This window comes from Sminthopsis crassicaudata, chromosome 6 (genome assembly GCF_048593235.1).
Source record: "Sminthopsis crassicaudata isolate SCR6 chromosome 6, ASM4859323v1, whole genome shotgun sequence".
In the NCBI taxonomy this organism is placed as follows: domain Eukaryota; kingdom Metazoa; phylum Chordata; class Mammalia; order Dasyuromorphia; family Dasyuridae; genus Sminthopsis; species Sminthopsis crassicaudata.
Window position 1 is genome coordinate 120,068,950 of NC_133622.1, and position 22,564 is coordinate 120,091,513.

The 22,564-nt window shown below is 35.5% G+C and overlaps 1 protein-coding gene across 1 annotated transcript; it reads left to right on the forward strand.

Moving 5' to 3' along the window:
- The first annotated feature begins 14,375 nt into the window (after positions 1 to 14,375).
- On the forward strand, positions 14,376 to 15,528 carry LOC141545987 (heterogeneous nuclear ribonucleoprotein A3-like). Its single transcript, XM_074273450.1, is given in 3 exon segments — positions 14,376 to 15,054; positions 15,057 to 15,214; positions 15,216 to 15,528. Coding segments are annotated over 3 exon segments (1,122 nt in total). The 3' UTR covers positions 15,501 to 15,528.
- Positions 15,529 to 22,564: the final 7,036 nt, after the last annotated feature.

Below are 22,564 nucleotides of genomic sequence, written 5' to 3' on the forward strand. Positions count from 1 at the left end.
TGTCTTAATTTGCATTTCTCTGATCAATAGTGATTTGGAACACTCTTTCATATGAGTGGAAATAGTTTTAATTTCATCATCTGAAAATTGTCTGTTCATATCCTTTGAGCATTTATCAATTGGAGAATGGCTTGATTTCTTATAAATTAAAGTCAATTCTCTGTATATTTTGGAGATGAGGCCTTTATCAGAACCTTTAATTGTAAAAATGTTTTCCCAATTTGTTACTTCCTTTCTAATCTTGTTTGCATTAATTTTGTTTGTGCAGAAACTTTTTAATTTGGTGTAATCAGCATTTTCTATTTCGTGATCAATAATGGTCTCTAGTTCTCCCTTGGACACAAACTCCTTCCTCCTCCACAAGTCTGAGAGGTAAACCATCCCATGTTCCTCCAATGTATTTATGATTTCGTTCTTTATGCCTAAATCTTGGACCCATTTTGATCTAATCTTAGTATGTGGTGTTAAATGTGGGTCCATGCCTAGTTTCTGCCATACTAATTTCCAGTTTTCCCAGCAGTTTTTGTCAAATATTGAATTCTTATCCCAAAATTTGGGAACTTTGGGTTTGTCAAAGATTAGATTGCTATTTTTAATCACTATCTTGCCCTGTGAACCTAACCTATGCCACTGATCAACTAGTCTATTTCTTAGCCAATACCAAATGGATATGGTGACTGTTGATTTATAATATAGCTTTAAATCAGGTACACTTAGACCACCTTCCTCTGACTTTTTTTTTTTCATTAGTTCCCTTGCAGTTCTCGACCTTTTATTCTTCCATATGAATTTTGTTGTTATTTTTCTAGGTCATTAAAATAGTTTCTTGGGAGTCTGATTGGTATAGCACTAAATAAATAGATTAGTTTGGGGAGTATTGTCATCTTTATTATATTCGCTCGGCCTATCCAAGAACACTGAATGTCTTTCCAATTATTTAAATCTGACTTTATTTTTGTGGCAAGTGTTTTGTAATTTTGCTCATATAATTCCTGACTCTCCTTTGGTAGATATATTCCCAAATATTTTATACTATCGACTGCTATTTTGAATGTAATTTCTCTTTGTATCTCTTGCTGTTGGATTGTGTTGGTAATGTATAAAAATGCTGAGGATTTATGTGGATTTATTTTGTATCCTGCCACTTTGCTAAAATTCTGAATTATTTCTAATAGCTTTTTAGCAGAGTCTTTGGGGTTCTCTAAGTATACCATCATGTCATCTGTGAAAAGTGATAATTTGATTTCTTCATTTCCTACTCTAATTCCTTGAATCTCTTTCTCAGCTCTTATTGCCGAGGCTAGAGTTTCTAATACTATATTGAATAGTAATGGTGATAGTGGGCAATCTTGTTTCACTCCTGATCTTACAGGGAAAGGTTCTAGTTTATCACCATTACATATGATGTTTACTGAAGATTTTAAATATATGCTCCTTATTATTTTAAGGAATAGTCCATTTATTCCTATACTCTCAAGTGTTTTTAGTAGGAATGGATGTTGGATTTTGTCAAATGCTTTTTCTGCATCTATTGAGATGATCATATGGTTTTTATTAATTTGATTATTAATATGGTCAGTTATACTAATAGTTTTCCTAATATTAAACCAGCCCTGCATTCCTGGTATAAATCCCACTTGGTCATAGTGTATTATCCTGGGGATGATTTTCTGAAGACTATTTGCTAATATCTTATTTAAGATTTTAGCATCAATATTCATTAAGGAAATTGGTCTATAGTTTTCTTTCTCAGTTTTCGATCTACCTGGTTTAGGTATCAGTACCATGTCTGTGTCATAGAAAGAATTTGGTAGGACTCCTTCAATCCCTATTTTTTCAAATAGTTTACATAGCTTTGGAGTTTGTTGTTCTTTAAATGTTTGGTAGAATTCACCTGTAAATCCATCTGGTCCTGGGGACTTTTTCTTAGGAAGTTGGTTAATAGCTTGGTCTATTTCTTTTTCTGAGATGGGACTATTTAGACTACTTACTTCTTCCTCTGTTAATCTGGGCAAGCTATATTTTTGAAGGTATTCTTCCATTTCATTTAAGTTATCGAATTTATCGGCATAAAGTTGAGCAAAGTAGCTCCTAACTATTGTTCTAATTTCCTCTTCATTAGTGGTGAGTTCACCCTTTTCATTTTCAAGACTAACAATTTGCTTTTTCTCTTTCCTTTTTTTAATCAGGTTTACTAAGGGTTTGTCTATTTTGTTGGTTTTTTCATAGAACCAACTCTTAGTGTTATTAATTCAATAGTTTTTTTTTTTTTTACTTTCAATTTTATTAATCTCACCTTTTATTTTTTGAATTTCAAGTTTTGTGTTTGTCTGGGGGTTTTTAATTTGTTCCTTTTCTAGCAATTTTAGTTGTAAGCTCAATTCGTTGGCCCTCTCTTTCTCTATTTTATGCAAGTAGGCCTGTAGAGATATAAATAAAGTAAAAATTAAATGATGGTGTTACCAAATCTCAAGTAGTATTACAAATAATTACCAAAAGTATCTAATAGTAGATTTAAAAATTGGATTAATTGATAGTCTATAAAATGAGACCCAGCTAAGTTTAGCATCTTTATCCATGGAAGAAGATGGTCATTCAATGAAATAGAGGAATTCTATATGTTTCTAAGAAAAAAAAAACCAGACTTAAACAAAAAATTTGATCTACATCCACAAGACTGAAGAGAAACAGAAAAAGGTATACAGAACCCTTGAGAACTGTATCTCTGTTGTGGGGATATAGAAAGTACAAATGGATAATTTGATTTTACTGATATAAAAGAAAAAAAAGGGGGTGTAGTAAAGGGAAGGAGGTCGTTTCAGAAAAAGGGGAAGGAATGATAAAAAGAGGAAAACTACATCCCAGGAAGGGGCATAGAAAATACACCATATCTGAGGGAATTTAGTGAGGGGGAGAATCATTGTGTGAATCTTACTCTCATCAGAAGAGGCTCAAAGAGTAAATAATTGACATATTTGTTTTTCAGAGAATTTTCTCGCACCTAATTAAAAGGGGGGAGAGGAAAAGGGAAAAGGAAAAGGAGAATAAGGGAAGGGACTTGGAGGGAGGGGGGAGGGATACTAAAAAAAGGGAGGGCTGCGCGTCAAAAGGGGGGTCTGTAAATTAAATATCGGGGAGAGGGATCAGGGGGGTCAAGGGAAAAAGCATAATCTGGGGATAATATGATGGCAGGAAATACAGAATAGTAATTTTAACTGTAAATGTGAATGGGATGAACGCTCCCATCAAATGTAGATGGATAGCAGACTAGATCAAAAATCAAAACCCTACAATATGTTGTCTGCAGGAAACACACTTAAAGCAGGAAGATACATACAGAGTAAAGGTAAAAGGTTGGAACAGAGCCTATTATGCTTCAGGTAAAGCCAAAAAAGCAGGGGTAGCTATCCTTATCTCAGATCAAGCAAAAGCAGAAGTTGATCTAGTTAAAAAAGATAAGGAAGGAAACTATATCCTGCTGAAAGGTAGCATAAATAATGAAGCCATATCAATACTAAACATATATGCACCAAGTGTTATAGCATCTAACTTTCTAAAGGAAAAGTTAAGAGAACTGCAAGAAGAAATAAACAGTATAACTATAATAGTGGGAGATTTCAACCTTGCACTCTCAGATTTAGACAAATCAAACCACAAAACAAACAAGAAAGAAATTAAAGAAATAAATAGAACATTAGAAAAACTAGGTAAGATAGACCTTTGGAGAAAACTGAATGGTGATAGAAAGGAATATACTTTCTTCTCAGCAGTTCATGGATCCTATACAAAAATAGGCGATATATTAGGACATGAAGATCTCAAAATTGAATGTAGGAAGGCAGAAATAATAAATGCCTTCTTCTCAGATCACAATGCCATAAAAGCTACATTCAGTAAGAAGTTAGGGGTAAATAGACCAAAAAGTAATTGGAAAACGAACAATCTCATCTTAAAGAATGACTGGGTGAAACAGCAAATTAGAGAAACAATTAATAATTTCACCCAAGATAATGACAATGATGAGACCTCATACCAAAATCTGTGGGATACAGCTAAAGTGGTAATAAAAGGAAATTTTATATCTTTAGAGGCTTATTTGAAGAAAATAGAGAAAGAGAAGATTAACGAATTGGGCTTGCAACTTAAAAAGGTAGAAAAAGACCAAATTAAAAACCCCACCCAAAAATTAAACTTGAAATACAAAAATTAAAAGGAGAAATCAATAATATTGAAAGTAAAAAAAAAACTATTGACTTAATAAATAAAACCAAGAGTTGGTTTTATGAAAAAGCCAATAAGATAGATAAACCTTTGGTAAATTTGATCAGAAAAAAGAAAGAGGAAAATCAAATTGTTAGTCTTACAAATGAAAAGGGGGATCTTTCCACCAATGAAGAGGAAATTAGAGAAATAATAAGGAGTTACTTTGCCCAACTTTATGCCAATAAATTTGGTAACTTAAGTGAAATGGATTACTTCCTCCAAAAATATAGGCTCCCTAGATTAACAGAGGAGGAGATAAATTGCTTAAATAGTCCCATTTCAGAAAAAGAAATAGAACAAGCTATTAATCAACTCCCCCGGAAAAAATCCCCAGGACTAGATGGATTCACATGTGAATTCTACCAAACATTTAAAGAACAATTAGCCACAATGTTATATAAATTATTTGAAAAAATAGGGGATGAAGGAGTCCTACCAAACTCCTTTTATGACACAGACATGGTACTGATACCTAAACCAGGTCAATCGAAAACTGAGAAAGATAATTATAGACCAATTTCCTTAATGAATATTGATGATAAAATCTTAAATAAGATATTAGCAAAAAGACTTCAGAAAATCATCTCCAAGATAATACACTATGATCAAGTAGGATTTATACCAGGAATGCAGGGCTGGTTTAATATTAGGAAAACTATTAATATAATTGACCATATTAATAATCAAATTAATAAGAACCATATGATCATCTCAATAGATGCAGAAAAAGCATTTGACAAAATCCAACATCCATTCCTACTAAAAACTCTTGAGAATATAGGAATAAATGTACTATTCCTTAAAATAATAAGGAGCATATATTTAATACCGTCAGTAAGCATAATATTCAATAGAAATAAACTGCAACCTTTCCCAGTAAGAACAGGAGTGAAACAAGGTTGCCCACTATCACCATTACTATTCAATATAGTACTAGAAACGCTAGCCTCGGCAATAAGAGCCGAGAAAGAGATTCAAGAAATTAGAGTAGGAAATGAGGAAATCAAATTATAACTCTTTGCAGATGACATGATGACATACTTAGAGAATCCCAAAGACTCTGCTAAAAAGCTACTAGAAATAATTCAAAATTTCAGCAAAGTGGCAGGATACAAAATAAAGCCACATAAATCCTCAGCATTTTTATATATCACCAACAAAATACAACAGCAAGAGATATAAAGAGAAATTCCATTCCAAACAAATGTTGAGATTATAAAGTATTTGGGAATCCATCTACCAAAGAAAATTCAGGAATTATATGAGAAAAATTACAAAACACTTGCCACAAAAATAAAGTCAGATTTAAATAATTGGAAAGACATTCAGTGCTCTTGGATAGGTCGAGCGAATATAATAAAGATGACAATACTCCCGAAACTCATCTATTTATTTAGTGCTATACCAATCAGACTCCCAAGAAACTATTTCAATGACCTAGCAAAAATAACAACAAAATTCATATGGAGGAATAAAAGGTCGAGAATTGCAAGAGAACTAATGAAAAAAGACTCAGAGGAATGTGGTCTAAGTGTACCTGATCTAAAGCTATATTATATAGCAGCAGTCAGAAAAACCATTTGGTATTGGCTAAGAAATAGACCGGTAGATCAGTGGAACAGATTAGATACAAAGGACAAAAAAGGGTACATCTATAGCAATCTAATCTTTGACAAACCCAAAGATACCAACATTAGGGATAAAAATTCATTATTTGGAAAAAACTGTTGGGAAAACTGGAAATTAATATGGCAGAAATTAGATATGGATCCACACTTAACACCATATACCAAGATAAGATCAAAATAGGTTCATGATTTAGGCATAAAGAGTGAGATAATAAATAGATTAGAGGAACAGAGGATAGTCTACCTCTAACACTTGTGGAGAAGGAAGGAATTTATGACCAGAGGAGAACTAGAGATCATTATTGATCACAGAGGAGAAGATTTTGATTACATCAAACTAAAAAGTTTTTGTATAAACAATACTAATACAAACAAGATTAGAAGGGAAGTAACAAATTGGGAGAATATTTTTAAAACCAAAGGTTCTGACAAAGGTCTCATTTCCAAAATATATAGAGAACTGACCATAATTTATAAGAAACTGAACCATTCTCCAATTGATAAATGGTCAAAGGATATGAACAGACAATTCTCAGATGAAGAAATTGAATCTATATCCACTCATATGAAAGAGTGTTCCAAATCACTACTGATCAGAGAAATGCAAATTACGACAACTCTGAGATACCACTACACACCTGTCAGATTGGCTAAGATGACAGGAACAAATAATGATGAATGTTGGAGGGGATGTGGGAAGACTGGGACACTAATACATTGCTGGTGGAGTTGTGAAAGAATCCAGACATTCTGGAGAGCAATTTGGAACTATGCCCAAAAAGTTATCAAACTGTGCATACCCTTTGACCCAGCAGTACTGTTACTGGGCTTATATCCCAAAGAAATACTAAAGAGTGGAAAGAGACCTATATGTGCCAAAATGTTTGTGGCAGCTCTTTTTTTTGTAGCTAGAAACTGGAAGATGAGTGGATGTCCATCAGTTGGAGAATGGTTGGGTAAATTTATGGTATATGAAGGTTATGGAATATTATTGCTCTGTAAGAAATGACCAACAGGAGGAATACAGAGAGCCTTGGAGAGACTTAACATCAACTGATGCTGAGTGAAATGAGCAGAACCAGAAGATCACTGTACACTGCAACAACAATACTGTATGAGGATTTATTCTGATGGTAGTGGAAATCTTCAACATAAAGAAGAGCCAACTCACTTCCAGTTGATCAATGATGGACAGAGAAGGAACACTGGGAATGAATGTAAATTGTTAGCACTAATATATGTCTGCCCAGGTTATATGTACCTTTGGAATCTAATACTTATTTGCACAACAAGAAAATGGTATTTACACACATGTATTGTATCTAGGTTATATTGTAACACATGTAAAATGTATGGGATTGCCTGTCATCGGGGGGAGGGAATAGAGGGAGGGGGGGATAATTTGGAAAAATGAATACAAGGGATAATATTATTAAAAAATATATAATAAAAAAAATAAAATAAAATAAAGAAAATAATATTTAAAAGGGTCATTATCTCTATCATCAAATATTTGCAAGATTATCATAAATAAAAAACAAATCAGTTTTCTTAGTTCCAGAGAGTAAAGCTAGACATTATATAGAAGTTACATGAAGGTAGACTTAAAGGATGTTAAGGTAGATTTTTCTAAGAAGACCTGTCCAAAATCAAAATAGGCTTCCTTTAAAAAACAGTGTGTTTCATGACAGAAGTTTTCAAATGGAAGTTTGAAATTCTCCAGAATGTTAGAAAAAGGATTCATTTTTAAGATAATGACTGGATTGAATAACATCTGAAATTCTTGTCAGTGTTGATGTGTTAACCTTTTTTTATAGTTTATTGTAAGATCGATTTAATTATTTTCATTAATCAAATTCTGGTGTTTTGTCTGAATAGATTGTTTTATTTTTTTAACAGTTTATTACCTTAGCTTCTGAAATATATTGGAATTGCCTCTCCTCTCCCTATCTCCCCACACTCCTTGATTCTTCTATTCATTTGTAGAATCAATTTATTCTCCATATGCAAAGGGACTGCCTTTGGGCCTGACTAAAGTAAAGATTGGCATCATTTCTATGAATGCATATGATGTTGAGTGCAAATTTCCAAATGTTGCTGAATGAATAAAAATATTTAGCTTGATTTTTCAATGAATAATTTATAATTGAGTCTTTGATATATGTTTTTCCCTCTAAGTCATAACAATGAGACAGTCAATATGGTGGTAGTATAGGACATATATTCAGTAGTGAAAATTTTCATCAGTATCATTATCACCACTGCCATTATTAAAATTAAACCATGTGTTTGGACTCTATTGATCCTAAAAATTATAACAAAGAATAAATTGATAGTCATGTATGAGCAACAGTCATGAATTGATATAAGGGAATTTTATGGATATATGTATGTGAATCTTTTCCTTTTTCCAGTCAATATTTAACCATCTTGGGAGAAAATACATTTTCTTTAAGAATTCCCCTCAACATGATAAAATATTACTACTTGGCTTTATATTTATAACATTTTGTTTATTATTCAATCACATCATAATGGCTTCACGTTCTCCCTCACAAAATATATCTAATAATTTACCAAATAAATGTTTCTGCCTCAAGTGTCCCATCCAGTTCATCTTACAGAATATAATTAAAGCCAGCTTTCTTAAGTAGAGAACTATGTGACCCCTCTACTTCAATTTTAATGATTTCTTCCTCTATAATAAAACACAAAAAGTTATGGTTAGCTTTAAAGTCTTATGCAACCTGATCCATGTTTATATTTCTAGCCTCATCAGACATTGCTCTCCCTCCCACTCTGTAATCCATTCTATTGGCCTTCTCACCATTTTTCACATGTCATCTCCATGAATTTGCATTTTCTATCTCTTTTGCCTAAAATGCATTCCCTTCTTATTTCCTCTCCCTAGAATTCTTCTCATCCTTTAAAATATAGTTCAAGTATTACCTTCTTCATAAAGTTTCTCCTCATTCCCCTTCCTCTAGAGCCTTTCCTCACTAACTATATTATATTTATCCATTTTGCAAATATTTGTATCTATTTTTAAGGTTTTCTATTTTTTAGCTCCTTCATTAGAATATGAGCTCCTTGAGAACAAGGATTATTTCATTCTTTGACTTGTATCACCAAATTCTGATACGGTATTTGGCAAGTGTGAGGTCTTTATCTTATTGATGGATTAGTTTATTTCTGTGTAACATATGTTGATCTGATATTTTGAGTTGGCTTCACCCATAAAGCAAGAAAATGAAAAGATGAAAAATGCTCAAGGGGGTAGGGTGGAATGATGTGAGAGGTGGGCCAGCATGAACTTTTGAAGAGTAGGAGTCCAAAGTCAAAAGAAAGAAAGACTTTTTCTGCAAGTCTGACTTTTTCATAATTTTAGCTACTGTAGCTAGTCAGAATTCTATCTACTGTAGCCTGCAAATACAAACATCAAGGAGCAGCTGGAAAGCAAAAGTAGAAATTGCTGCCACCATCACTATTAGCAAAAAAGCAGCAAAATAGAGAACTGCTTCCTGAGTTCTCAAAATTACTTGACCTTGTGAGGGGTTGATCATAGGAGAGGAATTGGAGGATTTAGCTTCAGGTATTTTTGATTAATCCTCTATGTCAGATGCTCCCAGAAGAGGCACTTGAACCTAGGGATTGAACTTTGTCTTCTACTTTTGGAATGTTCCCATAGACTGATTGTAGGCATCATTGGATTAAGAGAAAGTTATAGATTTTTGTACTGAACAGTAACTTTTTTATTTTTAATTTTATCATAATCTTTTTACTTCTTGAGTAAAAGCCAAATATAATCAAGATACAATTGACTCCATTATGACAAGTTTAGGAGATTTGGAGATTTAGGTTTATTTAAGAACAAAAAAGAATAAGGAAGAAAATAGAGTTTTTCTGTGATTCAACTTAGTCAAGATTCTAAAAGAATAAAGCTATTCTGACTGGAACATCATGAGTGTCTAGAACATAGAGAAATATGGAGAGATTGGTATTAAACTTAGGAATTTAGGGGGTGGAGCCAAGATGGCAGAGAAAACACATGGGACTTTTTAAACTTTTCTCATATCCTCAATTACTAATTACCAAATTCAGCCTCAAAAATAGTACTTGACTGGTAAAATACAAAGATTGGAAGTACAACAATTTACTAGTCGAAGATAATCTGGAAGATTACCAGAAAAGGTTTGAGGGAGCAGACCAGCACAAGCAGGGAGATAGAAAGAGAGGCTAGCATAGGAGTGCACCAGGGCAGGGGTGGTCTTTTTGGCTGGAGATTTTGCAGGGAGGACTCTACCACAGGTTGGATGCTCTGCTTTGGTTGCAAAGCAGTACACTAGCAGAGAAATTGAAGCCAAAGGTAGAGTGTACTCCAAAAAACACCAGAATCTAACAGGATCTGGCTACACCCACATAGCACTGGGAGTGACTCAGCACAGACCACAGCACAGCTATGCAGCCGCATTCTGTAGCACAGAGCTTTTGCCCAGGGCAGTAACAAATCTGCATGGCAGCAGGGCTCAGCCCAGGGCAGTCTAATCTGCATAGGCATAATCACCCTGGAGCAATAGAACATCCATAGGACAACTGCACTTCCCAGGGCAGAGACATATCCAGTAGGCTCAGGGATCTTACCAGGGCAACTGTTAATTCCAATGGCAGGGTTCTGCCTGGGGCAGTGACTTTCACTGCTCAGCCTCTTGCTCCAGGGCAGTTGATAATATGCACTGTGGGCTCTTAGTAGGACACCTCCCCAGCTTAGCCAGTGCTACCCAGGGCAGAGACACTTCCAGTGCAGAGCTTTTCCCAGAACACTTCCAGAGCTTGGCAACTCTTTGCAGCTTGTTTGCAGGGTTCCTGTCATATATCTGTCCCTGTTCTGCAGAGGAAGCTGGTAACCTTCTTGCCCTGAAGGCAGACCAAACGGGTTTTTTAAAAAATGAATAAAAAAGGACCACCAATAGCTTCTATACAGAAAGAGAGCAGGTTTTCAATACCTAGGAGACTAGCAGACAGTCTCCAGACAAAAATCACAAAGTGTGATGTAACCTGGTCCCCATCACACAAGGCTCTGCTAGAAGAAATTATAAAAAAAATCGTAAAAGACAGCTAGAAGAAAAATGGGGAAAGGAAAAAAAAAATGATAAAGTGGAAAAGGAAAATAACTTCCTGAAATGTGAATTGGAAAAAGTAAAGAACTCCCAGGAAAGTAGGATTTATGAATTGGAAAAGATAAAGAACTCCCAAGAAAGTAGGCTTTGTGAATTGGAAAAAGAAAATAACTCAGTAAAAAAAATTAGTGAAATGGAAAAAAAGTCCATAGAGCAAAACAATTCATTTAAAAACTCAATTGGACATATACAAAAAGAAGTAAAAAAAAAAAAGCTAATGAAGAAAATAACTCATTAAAATCAGAACTGAACAATTAGAAATGAATGATTCCTTGAGACATCAAGAATCAATCAAGCAAAATCAAAAAAAAAAAAATGAGAAATAGAAAAAATATTAAATATTTACTGGAAAAATAAAAGACCTGGAGAACAGATCTAAGAGAGATAATCTGAGGATTATTGGACTTCCCTGAAAATTATGATTAAAAAAAAGAACCTAGATACTATTTTACAGGAAATCATTAAAGAGAACTGCCTAGATGTAATAGAATCAGAAGGTAAAATAGGCATTGAAAGAATTCATCGAATACCTTGTAAAAAAGACCCTAAAATAAAAACTCCAAGAAATATTATGGCTAAATTTCAGAACTATCAGACTAAGGAAAAAACATTAAAAGCAGCCAGAAAAAAAAATTCAAATACACAATAAGGATCACTCAAGATCTAGCTGCTTCCACATTAAACAACCAAAGGGCCTGGAATCTAATATTCTGAAAGGCAAAATCAATTGAAATGCAGCCAAGAATAAACTACCCGCTAAGCTGATCATTTTATTCCAAGGAAGAAGAGGGACATTTAATGAAACAGATGAATTCCATTTGTTTCTAAGGAAAAAAAAACAGAACTAAACAAAAAAACTTGACCTCCAACTATAGAATTCAAGAGAAGCAGAAAAAAGGTAAACTCTTGAGAACTGAATTTCTGTTATGGATATACATAAAAAGTACATGTATAATTTGATTTTACTGATATGACAAAAAAAGGGAAGTAGAAATGGAAAGGGCATAGTATCAGAAAAAGGGAAAAGGGGAGATAAAAGAAGGAAACTACCTCCCATGAAGAGGCAAAGAAAATCTAGCATATGTGAAGGAATTTAGAGAGGGAGAGGAACATTGTGAATACAGAATTAGTAATTTTTACCATAAATGTAAAGAAAATAAACTCCCCCATAAAGCAGAGGCAGATAGCAGACTGAATCAAAAGTTAGAACCTTACAATATGTTGTTTATGGGAGACACATTTAAAGCAGGGAGATACATACAGAGTAAAGGTAAAAGACTGTAGCAGAAGCTATTATGCTTCAGGTGAAGTCAAAAAAGTAGGGCTAGCCATCCTGATCTGAGATCAATCAAAAGCAAAAATTGATCTAATTAAAAGAAATAAGGAAGGAAAACTTGCTATAGGGGAACATAGACAATGAAGCATAATCAATACTAAACATATATGCACCAAGTAATATAGCATTTAACTTCCTAATGGAGAAGTTAAGACAGTTGCAAGAAGAAATAGACAACAAAATGATAATAGTGGGTTGCACTCTCAGAATTAGATAGATAAAACCACAAAATAAAAAAGAAAGAAATTAAAAAGGTAAATAGAATGTTAGAAAAAGTAGATATGATAGATCTTTGGAGAAAAATGTATGAAGACAGAAAAGAGTATACTTTCTTCTCAGCAGTTCATGGAACCTATACAAAAACTGACCATATATTAGGACATAAAGACCTCAAAATTAAATGCACAAAGGCAGAAATAGTAAATGCATTCTTTTCAGATCACAATGCAATAAAATCTACATTCAACAAAAAGCCAGGGGTAAATAGACCAAATTAATCTCATTAATTAAAACATGATTGGGTGAAACAGCAAATTACAAACACAATTAATAATTTCATCCAAAAAAATGACAACAATGAGACATCATACCGAAATTTGTAGGATATAGCCAAAGCAGTAATAAGGGGAAATTTTATATCTTTAGAGGCTTACTTGAATAAAATAGATGGGCTTGCAACTTAAAAAGCTAGAAAAAGACCAAATTAAAAACCCTAAATGAAATACTAAATTTGAAGTTCTAAAATTAAAAGGATAAATTAATAACATTGAAAGTAAAAAAATATTGAGTTAATAAATAAACCTAAGAGTTGGTTTTATGAAAAAACCAATAAAATAGATAAACATTTAGTAAATTTGATTAGAAAAAGGAAAGAGGAAAATCAAATTAGTCTTAAAAATGAAAAGGGAGAACTTTCCATAAATGAAGAGGAAATTAGAGCAATAACAAGAAGTTACTTTGCCCAACTTTATGCCAATAAATTTGATAACCTAAGTGAAATGAATGACTACCTTCAAAAATATAGGCTTCCCAGATTAACAAAGGAGTCAGAAATTGTGTAAATAGTCCCACTTCAGAAAAAGAAATAGAATAAACTATTAATCAGTTCCCTTAGAAAAAATCCCCAGGACCAGATGGATTTACATGTGAATTCTACCAAACATTTAAAGAACAATTAGCCCCAATGCTATATAAACTATTTGAAAAAATAGGGAATGAAGGAGTCCTATCAAATTCTTTTTATGACACAGACATGGTACTGATACCTAAACCAGGTAGGTTGAAATCAGAGAAAGAATATTATAGAACAATCTCCCTAATGAATATTGATGCTAAAATCTTAAATAAAACATTAGCACAACGACTACAGAAAATCATCCCCAGGATAAGATATCACGACAGAGTAGGATTTATACCAGGAATGCAAGACTGGTTCAATATTATGAAAACTATTAGTATACTTCACCATTATCAATAACCAAATTAAAAAAAAAAACATATGATCATCTCAATAGATGCAGAAAAGCATATGATAAAATCCAACATCCATTCCTATTTAAAAACACTTGAGAGTATAGGAATAAATGGACTTTTCCTTAAAATAATCAGACTATTTAGGAAAGCATCAAATGTAATGGGGATAAACCGAAACCATTCCCAAAAATATCAGGAATGGAACAAGATTGCCCCCTATCACCATTATTATTCAATATTGTGTTAGAAATGCTAGCTTTGACAATAAGAGTGGAGAAAGAGATTAAAAGAATTAGAGTAGGTAATGAGGAAACCAAATTATTACTCTTTGCTGATGATAGGATAGTATACTTAGAGATCACCAGAGATTCTACTGAAAAACTATTAGAAATAATTCACACCTTTAGCAATGTTACAGGATATAAAATAAACCCACATAAGTCATCAGCATTCTTATATATAACTATCAAAATCCAACAGATTGAGTCCGGTCTCAAAATGGAGGTAAAATAGCCGCCGGGCAGCCCCCAGCCCGACTCCGGCCGCCATTGCCGCCGCAGGGGGGAGGAGGATCATGATCCAAAGGAATCAGAGCAGTTGAGAAAACTGTTTATTGGTGGCTTGAGCTTTGAAACTATGGATGATAGTTTAAGAGAACACTTTGAAAAATGGGGCACTCTCACAGATTGTATGGTGATGAGAGATCCTCAAACAAAACATTCCAGAGGCTTTGGCTTCGTGATTTATTCTTGTGTAGAAGAGGTAGATGCAGCAATGTGTGCTCGGCCACATAAGGTTGATGTCCGTGTAGTGGAACCAAAGAGAGCCGTTTCTAGAGAGGATTCTGTAAAACCTGGTGCACATCTAACTGTGAAGAAAATTTTTGTTGGTGATATAAAAGAAGATACAGAAGAATATAATTTAAGAGACTACTTTGAAAAGTATGGCAAGATTGAAACTATAGACGTTATGGAAGATCGAAAGAGCAGAAAGAAGAGAGGATTTGCTTTTGTAACTTTTGATGATCATGATACAGTTGACAAAATTGTTGTTCAGAAATATCATACTATAAATGGGCATAACTGTGAAGTGAAAAAGGCCTTTTCAAAGCAAGAGATGCAGTCTGCTGGCTCACAAAGAGGTCATGGAGGTGGCTCAGGCAATTTTATGGGTCTAGGAGGAACTTTGGAGGTGGCGGAGGAAACTTTGGTGGAAGAGGTGGATATGGTGGTGGTGGTGGTGGTAGCAGAGGCAGTTATGGAGGTGGAGATGGTGGCTATAATGGATTTGGTGGAGATGGTGGCAACTATGGAGGTGGTCCTGGCTACAGTAGTAGAGGGGGGTTATGGTGGTGGTGGTGGACCTGGATACGGAAACCGAGGTGGTGGATATGGTGGTGGTGGAGGAGGATATGATGGTTACAATGAAGGAGGAAATTTTGGTGGTGGTAACTACGGTGGCAGTGGGAACTATAATGATTTTGGGAATTATAGTGGGCAGCAGCAATCAAATTATGGACCCATGAAAGGAGGCAGTTTTGGTGGAAGGAGCTCAGGCAGTCCCTATGGTGGTAGTTATGGATCTGGTGGTGGAAGTGGTGGATATGGTAGCAGAAGGTTCTAAAAACTCAACAGAAGAGGGCTACAGTTCTTAGCAGGAGAGAGATCGAGGAGTTGTCAGGAAAGCTGCAGGTTACTTTGAGACAGTCGTCCCAAATGCATTAGAGGAATTGTAAAAATCTGCCACAGAAGGAACGATGATCCATAGTCAGAAAAGTTACTGCAGCTTAAACAGGAAACCGTTCTTGTTCAGGACTGTCATAGCCACAGTTTGCAAAAAGTGCAGCTATTGATTAATGCAATGTAGATGTACATTCCTGAGGTCTTTTATCTGTTGTAGCTTTGTCTTTTCTTTTTCTTTTTATTACATCAGGTATATTGCCCTGTAAATTGTGGTAGTGGTACCAGGAATAAAATATTAAGGAATTTTTAACTTTTCAAAAAAAAAAAAATCCAACAGATTTACAAAGATAAATTCCATTTTAAGTCACTACCAATAGAATAAAATATTTGGGAATCTCTCTGCCAAGGAAAACCAGGAACTATATGAGCAAAACTACAAAACACTTTCCACACAAATTAAGTCAGATCTAACCAATTGGAAAAATATTTAAATGCTCTTGGACAGGGTGATCAAATATAATAAATATGACAATACTACCTAAACTAATCTATTTATTTAGCATTATACTAATCAGACTCCCAAAAAACTATTTTAATGACCTAGAAAAAAATAACAGCAAAATTCATATGGAAAAACAAAAGGTCAAGAATTTAAAGGGAACTAATGAATAAAAAAATCAAATGAAGGTGGCCTAGCTGTACCAGATCTAAAATTATATTATAAAGCAGTGGTTACCAAAACCATTTAGTACAGGCTAAGAAATAGACTCATTGATCAGTGGAATAGGTTAGGTTCAAAATACAAAATAGTCAATAACTTTAATAATCTAGTGTTTGATAAACCAAAAGATCCAAGCTTTTGGGATAAGAATTCACTGTTTGACAAAAACTGTTGGGAAAATTGGAAAATAGTATGACAGAAACTAGGCATTGACCCACACTTAACACTGTACACCAAGATAAGATCAAAATGGGTTCATAACCTAGGCATAAAGAATGAGATTATAAATAAATTAGAAGAACATAGAATAGTTTATCTCTCAGGCCTGTGGAGGAGAAAAGAAGTTATGACCAAAGAAGAACTAGAGATCATTATTGATTACAAATTAGAAAATGTTTATTATATCAAATTGAAAAGTTTTTGTACAAACAAAACTAATGCAGACAAAATTAGAAGAGAAGCAATAAGCTGGGAAAATATTTTTACAAACTGTGTATACCCTTTGATCCAGCAGTGTTACTACTGGGTTTATATCCCAAAGAAATCTTAAAGCAGGGAAAGGGACTTGTATGTGCAAGAATGTTTGTAGCACCCCTCTTTGTAGTGGCCAGAAACTGGAAACTGAGTGGATGCCCCTCAATTGGAGAATGGCTGAATAAATTGTGGTATATGAATGTTATGGAATATTATTGTTCTGTAAGAAATGACCAGCAGGATGATTTCAGAAAGTCCTGGAGAGATTTACATGAACTGCTGAGTAAAATGAGCAGGACCAGGAGATCCTTATATACTTCAACAACAATACTATATGATAATCAATTCTGATAGATGTGGCCCTCTTCAACAATGAGATGAAACAGATCAGTTCCATTAGAACAGTAATTAATTGAACCAACTACACTGTTAGAATTCTTACAAAGTGCTAAGACAGTGGAACTGATAGAGACAATGATTATGTACTTAATATTTATTAGAGTTCTGCAAGATTCACATCTTTAATAGAGCATATATATAATCGAGGAGCCTCAACCAGGATGCACTTTGGGCGATTCAAAGCAAGGATTCAGTGGAGGAGATTCACAAGTCTGGCAGAACAGAGAAGTAGTGGGAGGCTGTCCTGTGGAGAACACTGAAACCAAGATCTGGAAGGCCTCTAGAAAACTAGCTGAGCCCTAAGTGAAGGAGATAAGATTTAGAAAGATACAGTAAAGGATTTGGGCTTTTAATCCCTGGCTGCATTGGGGGTGATTATTGAACTGAACTGAAACTAAGATTGCTCCCAGAAGCTCCCCAAGAAATCTGCTCCCAGAGAACATTATGTTTTAGAAAAGAACATTAAACTACACCTAGTGATAGGCCTCAGGGAAATGAGTGTGAACCACTACCTAGAATTGCAAATCCCTCTATTTTTGTGTGCCTGCATTTTTATTTCCTTCACAGGTTAATTATACAGTATTTCAAAGTCCAGTTGTTCTTGTGCAGCAAAATAACTGTATATTGTATTTAACATATACTTTAACATATTTAACATGTATTGGTCTACCTGCCATCTGGGGGAGGGGGTGGGGGAAATAAAAGGAAAAAATGGAGCAAAAGGTTTTGCAACTGTCAATGCTGAAAAATTACCCATGTATATATCTTATAAATAAAAAGCTATAATAAAAATATAAACTTAGCAATTTATTCAGATGAGATATAAATTTGTGTGGGTGATTATGGTATTACCAAGGAATCAACATGGTAGAGAAGAAAGAACATGGAATTTAAAAATATGAGTTCACAGATATCCTTAGAAGAAGTAACACATCAACTTTTAATTTTAATTCCATCAAATTCACCTTAGCATCAATTAATTTATAGAATTATTTTCCTTTAATGATATTTTGGGGGGAGGTTGTGGGAGGAAAGATGAAGGCAATGAAAGTCAAAGGGAATACTTGGGAATAAGAAATCTCCTAAATAAAGAAAGAGCCAGAAAAGGAATAGTCAGAGGCAATACATACAACGTTTATCAATGGTTTTGTTTATGAATGCTTCAAATGGTAATTTTTGACAGCCATGCTACATGTGGTGATGGCAGCAGCAGTATCCTCAACATAAGTAACAATAGATGCTCTTGCAATACTTGGAGTTTCCTGGGCTTGGGTTTCTACTTATTATCTTCCTTTGTTCAAAAACCTTCTATTCTGAGAGATATAAAGGGCATTTCTCAAATGAGAAATCAACTGGTTCATATTTATAACCTAAAGTGAATTATGCTTTACCTTAGAGAAAAAGATGAATTAGGCTTTTTTTTAAGGGCTTTTTTTTTCCATAATGGAAAAAAAGGTGATTTGTAGTTCTGATATTGGCCTACAATTTTCACTGTTCATGCCATCAATATCACTCATGGGTGGTTTTCAGCCTGGTGAAAATTTTAAGTATTGATTTAGAAAAAGAAAAGAAAAAAAATTTGCAAGTCATTATTAACATAAATGTGAATTTCAAAATAAGACCTATTCAAAATAACACTTCAGCTGTAATTAAAATCCTGTTTGAGAGAGGAACAAATCGCCAGCTTATTTAAGTACTTTTTTATTAATATGCTCCATTGAACTAGAAAGCAGTTCAAAGTGTGCATTAGTGTCATCCCTCATTTCCAAAGAGGACATTGCAGTCAGAGGACTACTTCAGGGCACTTGAACAAAATGATATAGCCTGGGATATGCACTTCCTCCCTTTTATCTCTCCGTGATCCCTGTGCATTCCCAAAGAACACACTGGTTTCTTCTTTTTTCTGGCTTTGACAGAAATTACTGCCTAGATCATTTGGACACTGGTCTATTTTCAATTTTGCATTGTTTCTATGTTGTTTGGAATTACTCTTAAATTCTTTTATTTTTGTAAATGTGATTCTTTTTTCCCCAACAAGGTTTCAAGCTCCTCAGGATCTAGAATCAAGAATGCCACCTTTTCTTTTGTAAGACTGTGATAAGAAATAGATACTTAAGGACTTTGAATTGAAATTGATGTCAGGATTAGAGGGCACAAGTAGAAGAGGATTTCAGGCAAATTACTTGATGTACCTGGGAATCAGTTTCCTCCCCTTTAAAATGAAAGTGATTAGTCTCAATGATCTCTAAAATCCCTTTCAGGTATATGCCTATAAACATATATTCAAGCTGCTGCTTCACTTAAAAAATGAATCATGATACTATGAAATGATTTTGGGAAAACTTCTAGAGTATAAGGTATTTTTAGCATAATTGAAATGAAATAAGTTATTTGTAAATAATTTCTTTTTAATTTATTTATTTATTTTTTTATTTCCAAACATATGCATGAATAATTTTTCAACATTGACCCTTGCAAAATCTGCTCTTCCAACTTTCCCCTTTTTCCCCCTACGCTTCCCCTAGATGGCAGGTATGTTAAATATGTTAAAGTATATGTTTTAAAAAAACCATATGTATACATAATTATACAGTTATCTTGCTGCATAAGAAAAATTGGATTTAGAAAGGTTAAAAATAACCTGAGAAGGGGGGGTGGGGTGGAGCCAAGATAGCGGAGAAGATACACGCGACTCTGTGAGCGCCCTTCTTCCCTGACTACCAATTAGGTAAATTCAGCCTCAAAAATAACGCTGAACTGATAGAAACCACAAGGACTGGAAGCACGACTTACTAGCTGAAGAGAATCTGGAGTTTCAACAGGAAAGGTCAGTTCCCAGGGGAGGAAGAAGAAAAGCCAGCACAGACGGTTGGGTGCTGGCACGCTGTGCCGATCGCGCTGGGGAGGGCTCTGGCATCAGAGAAGCCACTGAGATTGAAGAATCTGGCACAGGCTGTTAGCTCTTCTCTGCTTATAAAACAGCAGTTCAGAAGAGAAATCAAGCCACTTTAAAATTTAAAGCCAGAGACTGGATCTTCCCCAATCCTGAGGGTGACTCAGCAGATCTCTGCACTCTGGGTGTGCCGACTTAGGCTGTCCTGGCTTTCACCTGGGAGTAGTTAAGAGATTGAAAAGCAGGCGGACACGGCCCAAGGTAACACATAGTGCCTTGCTTGGCTGGAGAATGTGGAACTCAGCCCCGGAAGTCCCAGAGAAGCAGAACCTTTGAACTAGGGACCGCAGTTTCAGGGCAGACACTTCCAGTTTGAGCATAGGAGCTTTTCACGTCATCTGCTACTGACATCCATGCCCCACTGGGACGCATAGGCTGGACTTTGTGTCGCCTTTACTGTTCAGTCTTAAACCTCAGGAAAGTCTCTAGGACACAGTGCCCTCAAAGCACAGCAGTGCTAATCACCTCTGAGGCACTTCCAGGGAGGGGGTGGGGGACTCTCTCCCAGAGCTCTCTCTTAGCTCAGGTGCAGGAGCCGCTGCATCCATGTGGTCTGGGAGGAATCTGGTAAAGAAATAAATAAATAATTTCCTACCCCAGGGACAGACCCCAAAAGATTTTTTAAAAATGAGTAAAAAGCAAAAAAGAACCATGGATTCCTTTTACACAGAGAAAGAGCGGGTATCCAACCCTGAGGAAGTTAACAGCAGAGAGTCAGCAGATAACAGCCTAAAGGGGAACCCTACCTGCCCCACATCACATAACTCTCTCCTAGAAGAAACTATTAAAAAATTAAGAGAGGGAGGCGGAGCCAAGATGGCAGAGAAGAAACACACGACTCAGTGAACGTCCTCACTCCCTCACAACCAATTAGATAAATTAAGTCTCAAAATTAGCTCAGGACTGATAGATACCACAAGGACTGGAAGCACGACTTACCAGCTGAAGAGAATCTGGAGTTTCAACAGGAAAGGTCAGTTCTCAGGGGAGGAATAAGAAAGACCAGCACAGACGGTGGGGTAGGGGCACACTGCGCCCATTGCGCTGGGAGGGGCTCTGGGATCAGAGAAGCCACTGAGGTAAAGGAATCTGGCACAGGCTGTTAGCTCTTCTCTGCTAATTATTTAGCAGCTCAGAAGAGAAAGCCAAAATATTTTAAAACTCAGATTAGATTTCCCCCCACCCACCCTGGGGGTGACTCAGCAGACTCGGCACCAGGGGGTGTGGCCTCAGCTACCTCCTGAGAATAGTTAAGAGACTGACAAGTGGGTGGATACGGCCCAAGGCAACACACACGGCCTAGCTTAGCTGGAGGGAGTGGAACTCAGCTCCAGGAAGTCCCAGAGAAGCAGAACCTTTGAACTAGGGACCGCGGTTTCTGGCAGACACTTCCAGTTTGAGCACAGGGGCTTCTCACGTCACCTGCTGCAGACATCCACTCCCCACCCGGACACATAGGCTGAGCTTCTTGCTGTCTTCACTATTCTACGCCCTCAAAGCACAGCAGTGCTAATCACCTCTGAGGCGCTTCCAGGGAGGGGGTGGGGAACTCTCTCCCAGAGCTCTCTCTTAGCGCGGGCGCGGGGGCCGCTGCATCCATCCGGTCTGGGAGGAAGCTGGTAAAGAAGTAAATAATTTCCTACCCCAGGGACAGACCCCAAAACATTTTTTAAGTATGAGCAAAAAAGCTAGAAAAACTATAGATTCCTTCTATACAGAGAAAGAGCGGGTACCCAACCCCGAGGAAGTTAACAGCAAAGATTCAGAAGATAACAACCTAAAGGGGAACGATTCCTGCCCCCCATCACATAACTCTCTCCTAGAAGAAGCTCTTAAGAAATTGAGGGAGATCGAAGAAAAATGGGGCAAGGAAAGAGAAGTTATGATAGAGAATAACAACGTCCTGAAATTGGAGTTGGAAAAAATAAAGAATTCACAGGAGATGCAGGGAAACAAAATTAGTGAATTAGAAAAGGTTAAAAAAACACAGGAAAGTAGGATTTCTGAATTGGAAAATATAAAAAAGTCTCAAGAAAATAGAATTTCTGAATTGGAAAAAGAAAATAATTCTCAAAAAAAAAAAAATTAGGGAAATGGAAAAAAATTCAATAGAGCAAAATAATTCATTTAAAAACGAAATTGGGCATTTACAAAAAGAACTAAAAACTGTGAAAGAAGAAAATAACTCCTTAAAAGTCAGGATGGAACAAATAGAAATGAATGATTCACAGAGAACCCAAGAATCAGTCAAACAAAACAAAAAAAAATGAGAAGCTGGAGAACAACGTCAAATACTTACTGGGAAAATCTATAGACCTGGAAAATAGATCTAGGAGAGATAATCTGCGGATTATTGGACTTCCAGAAAACTATGACCAAAAAAAGAGCCTAGATTCTATTTTACAGGAAATTATCAAAGAGAACTGTCCAGAGATAATAGAAACAGAAGGGAAAGTAG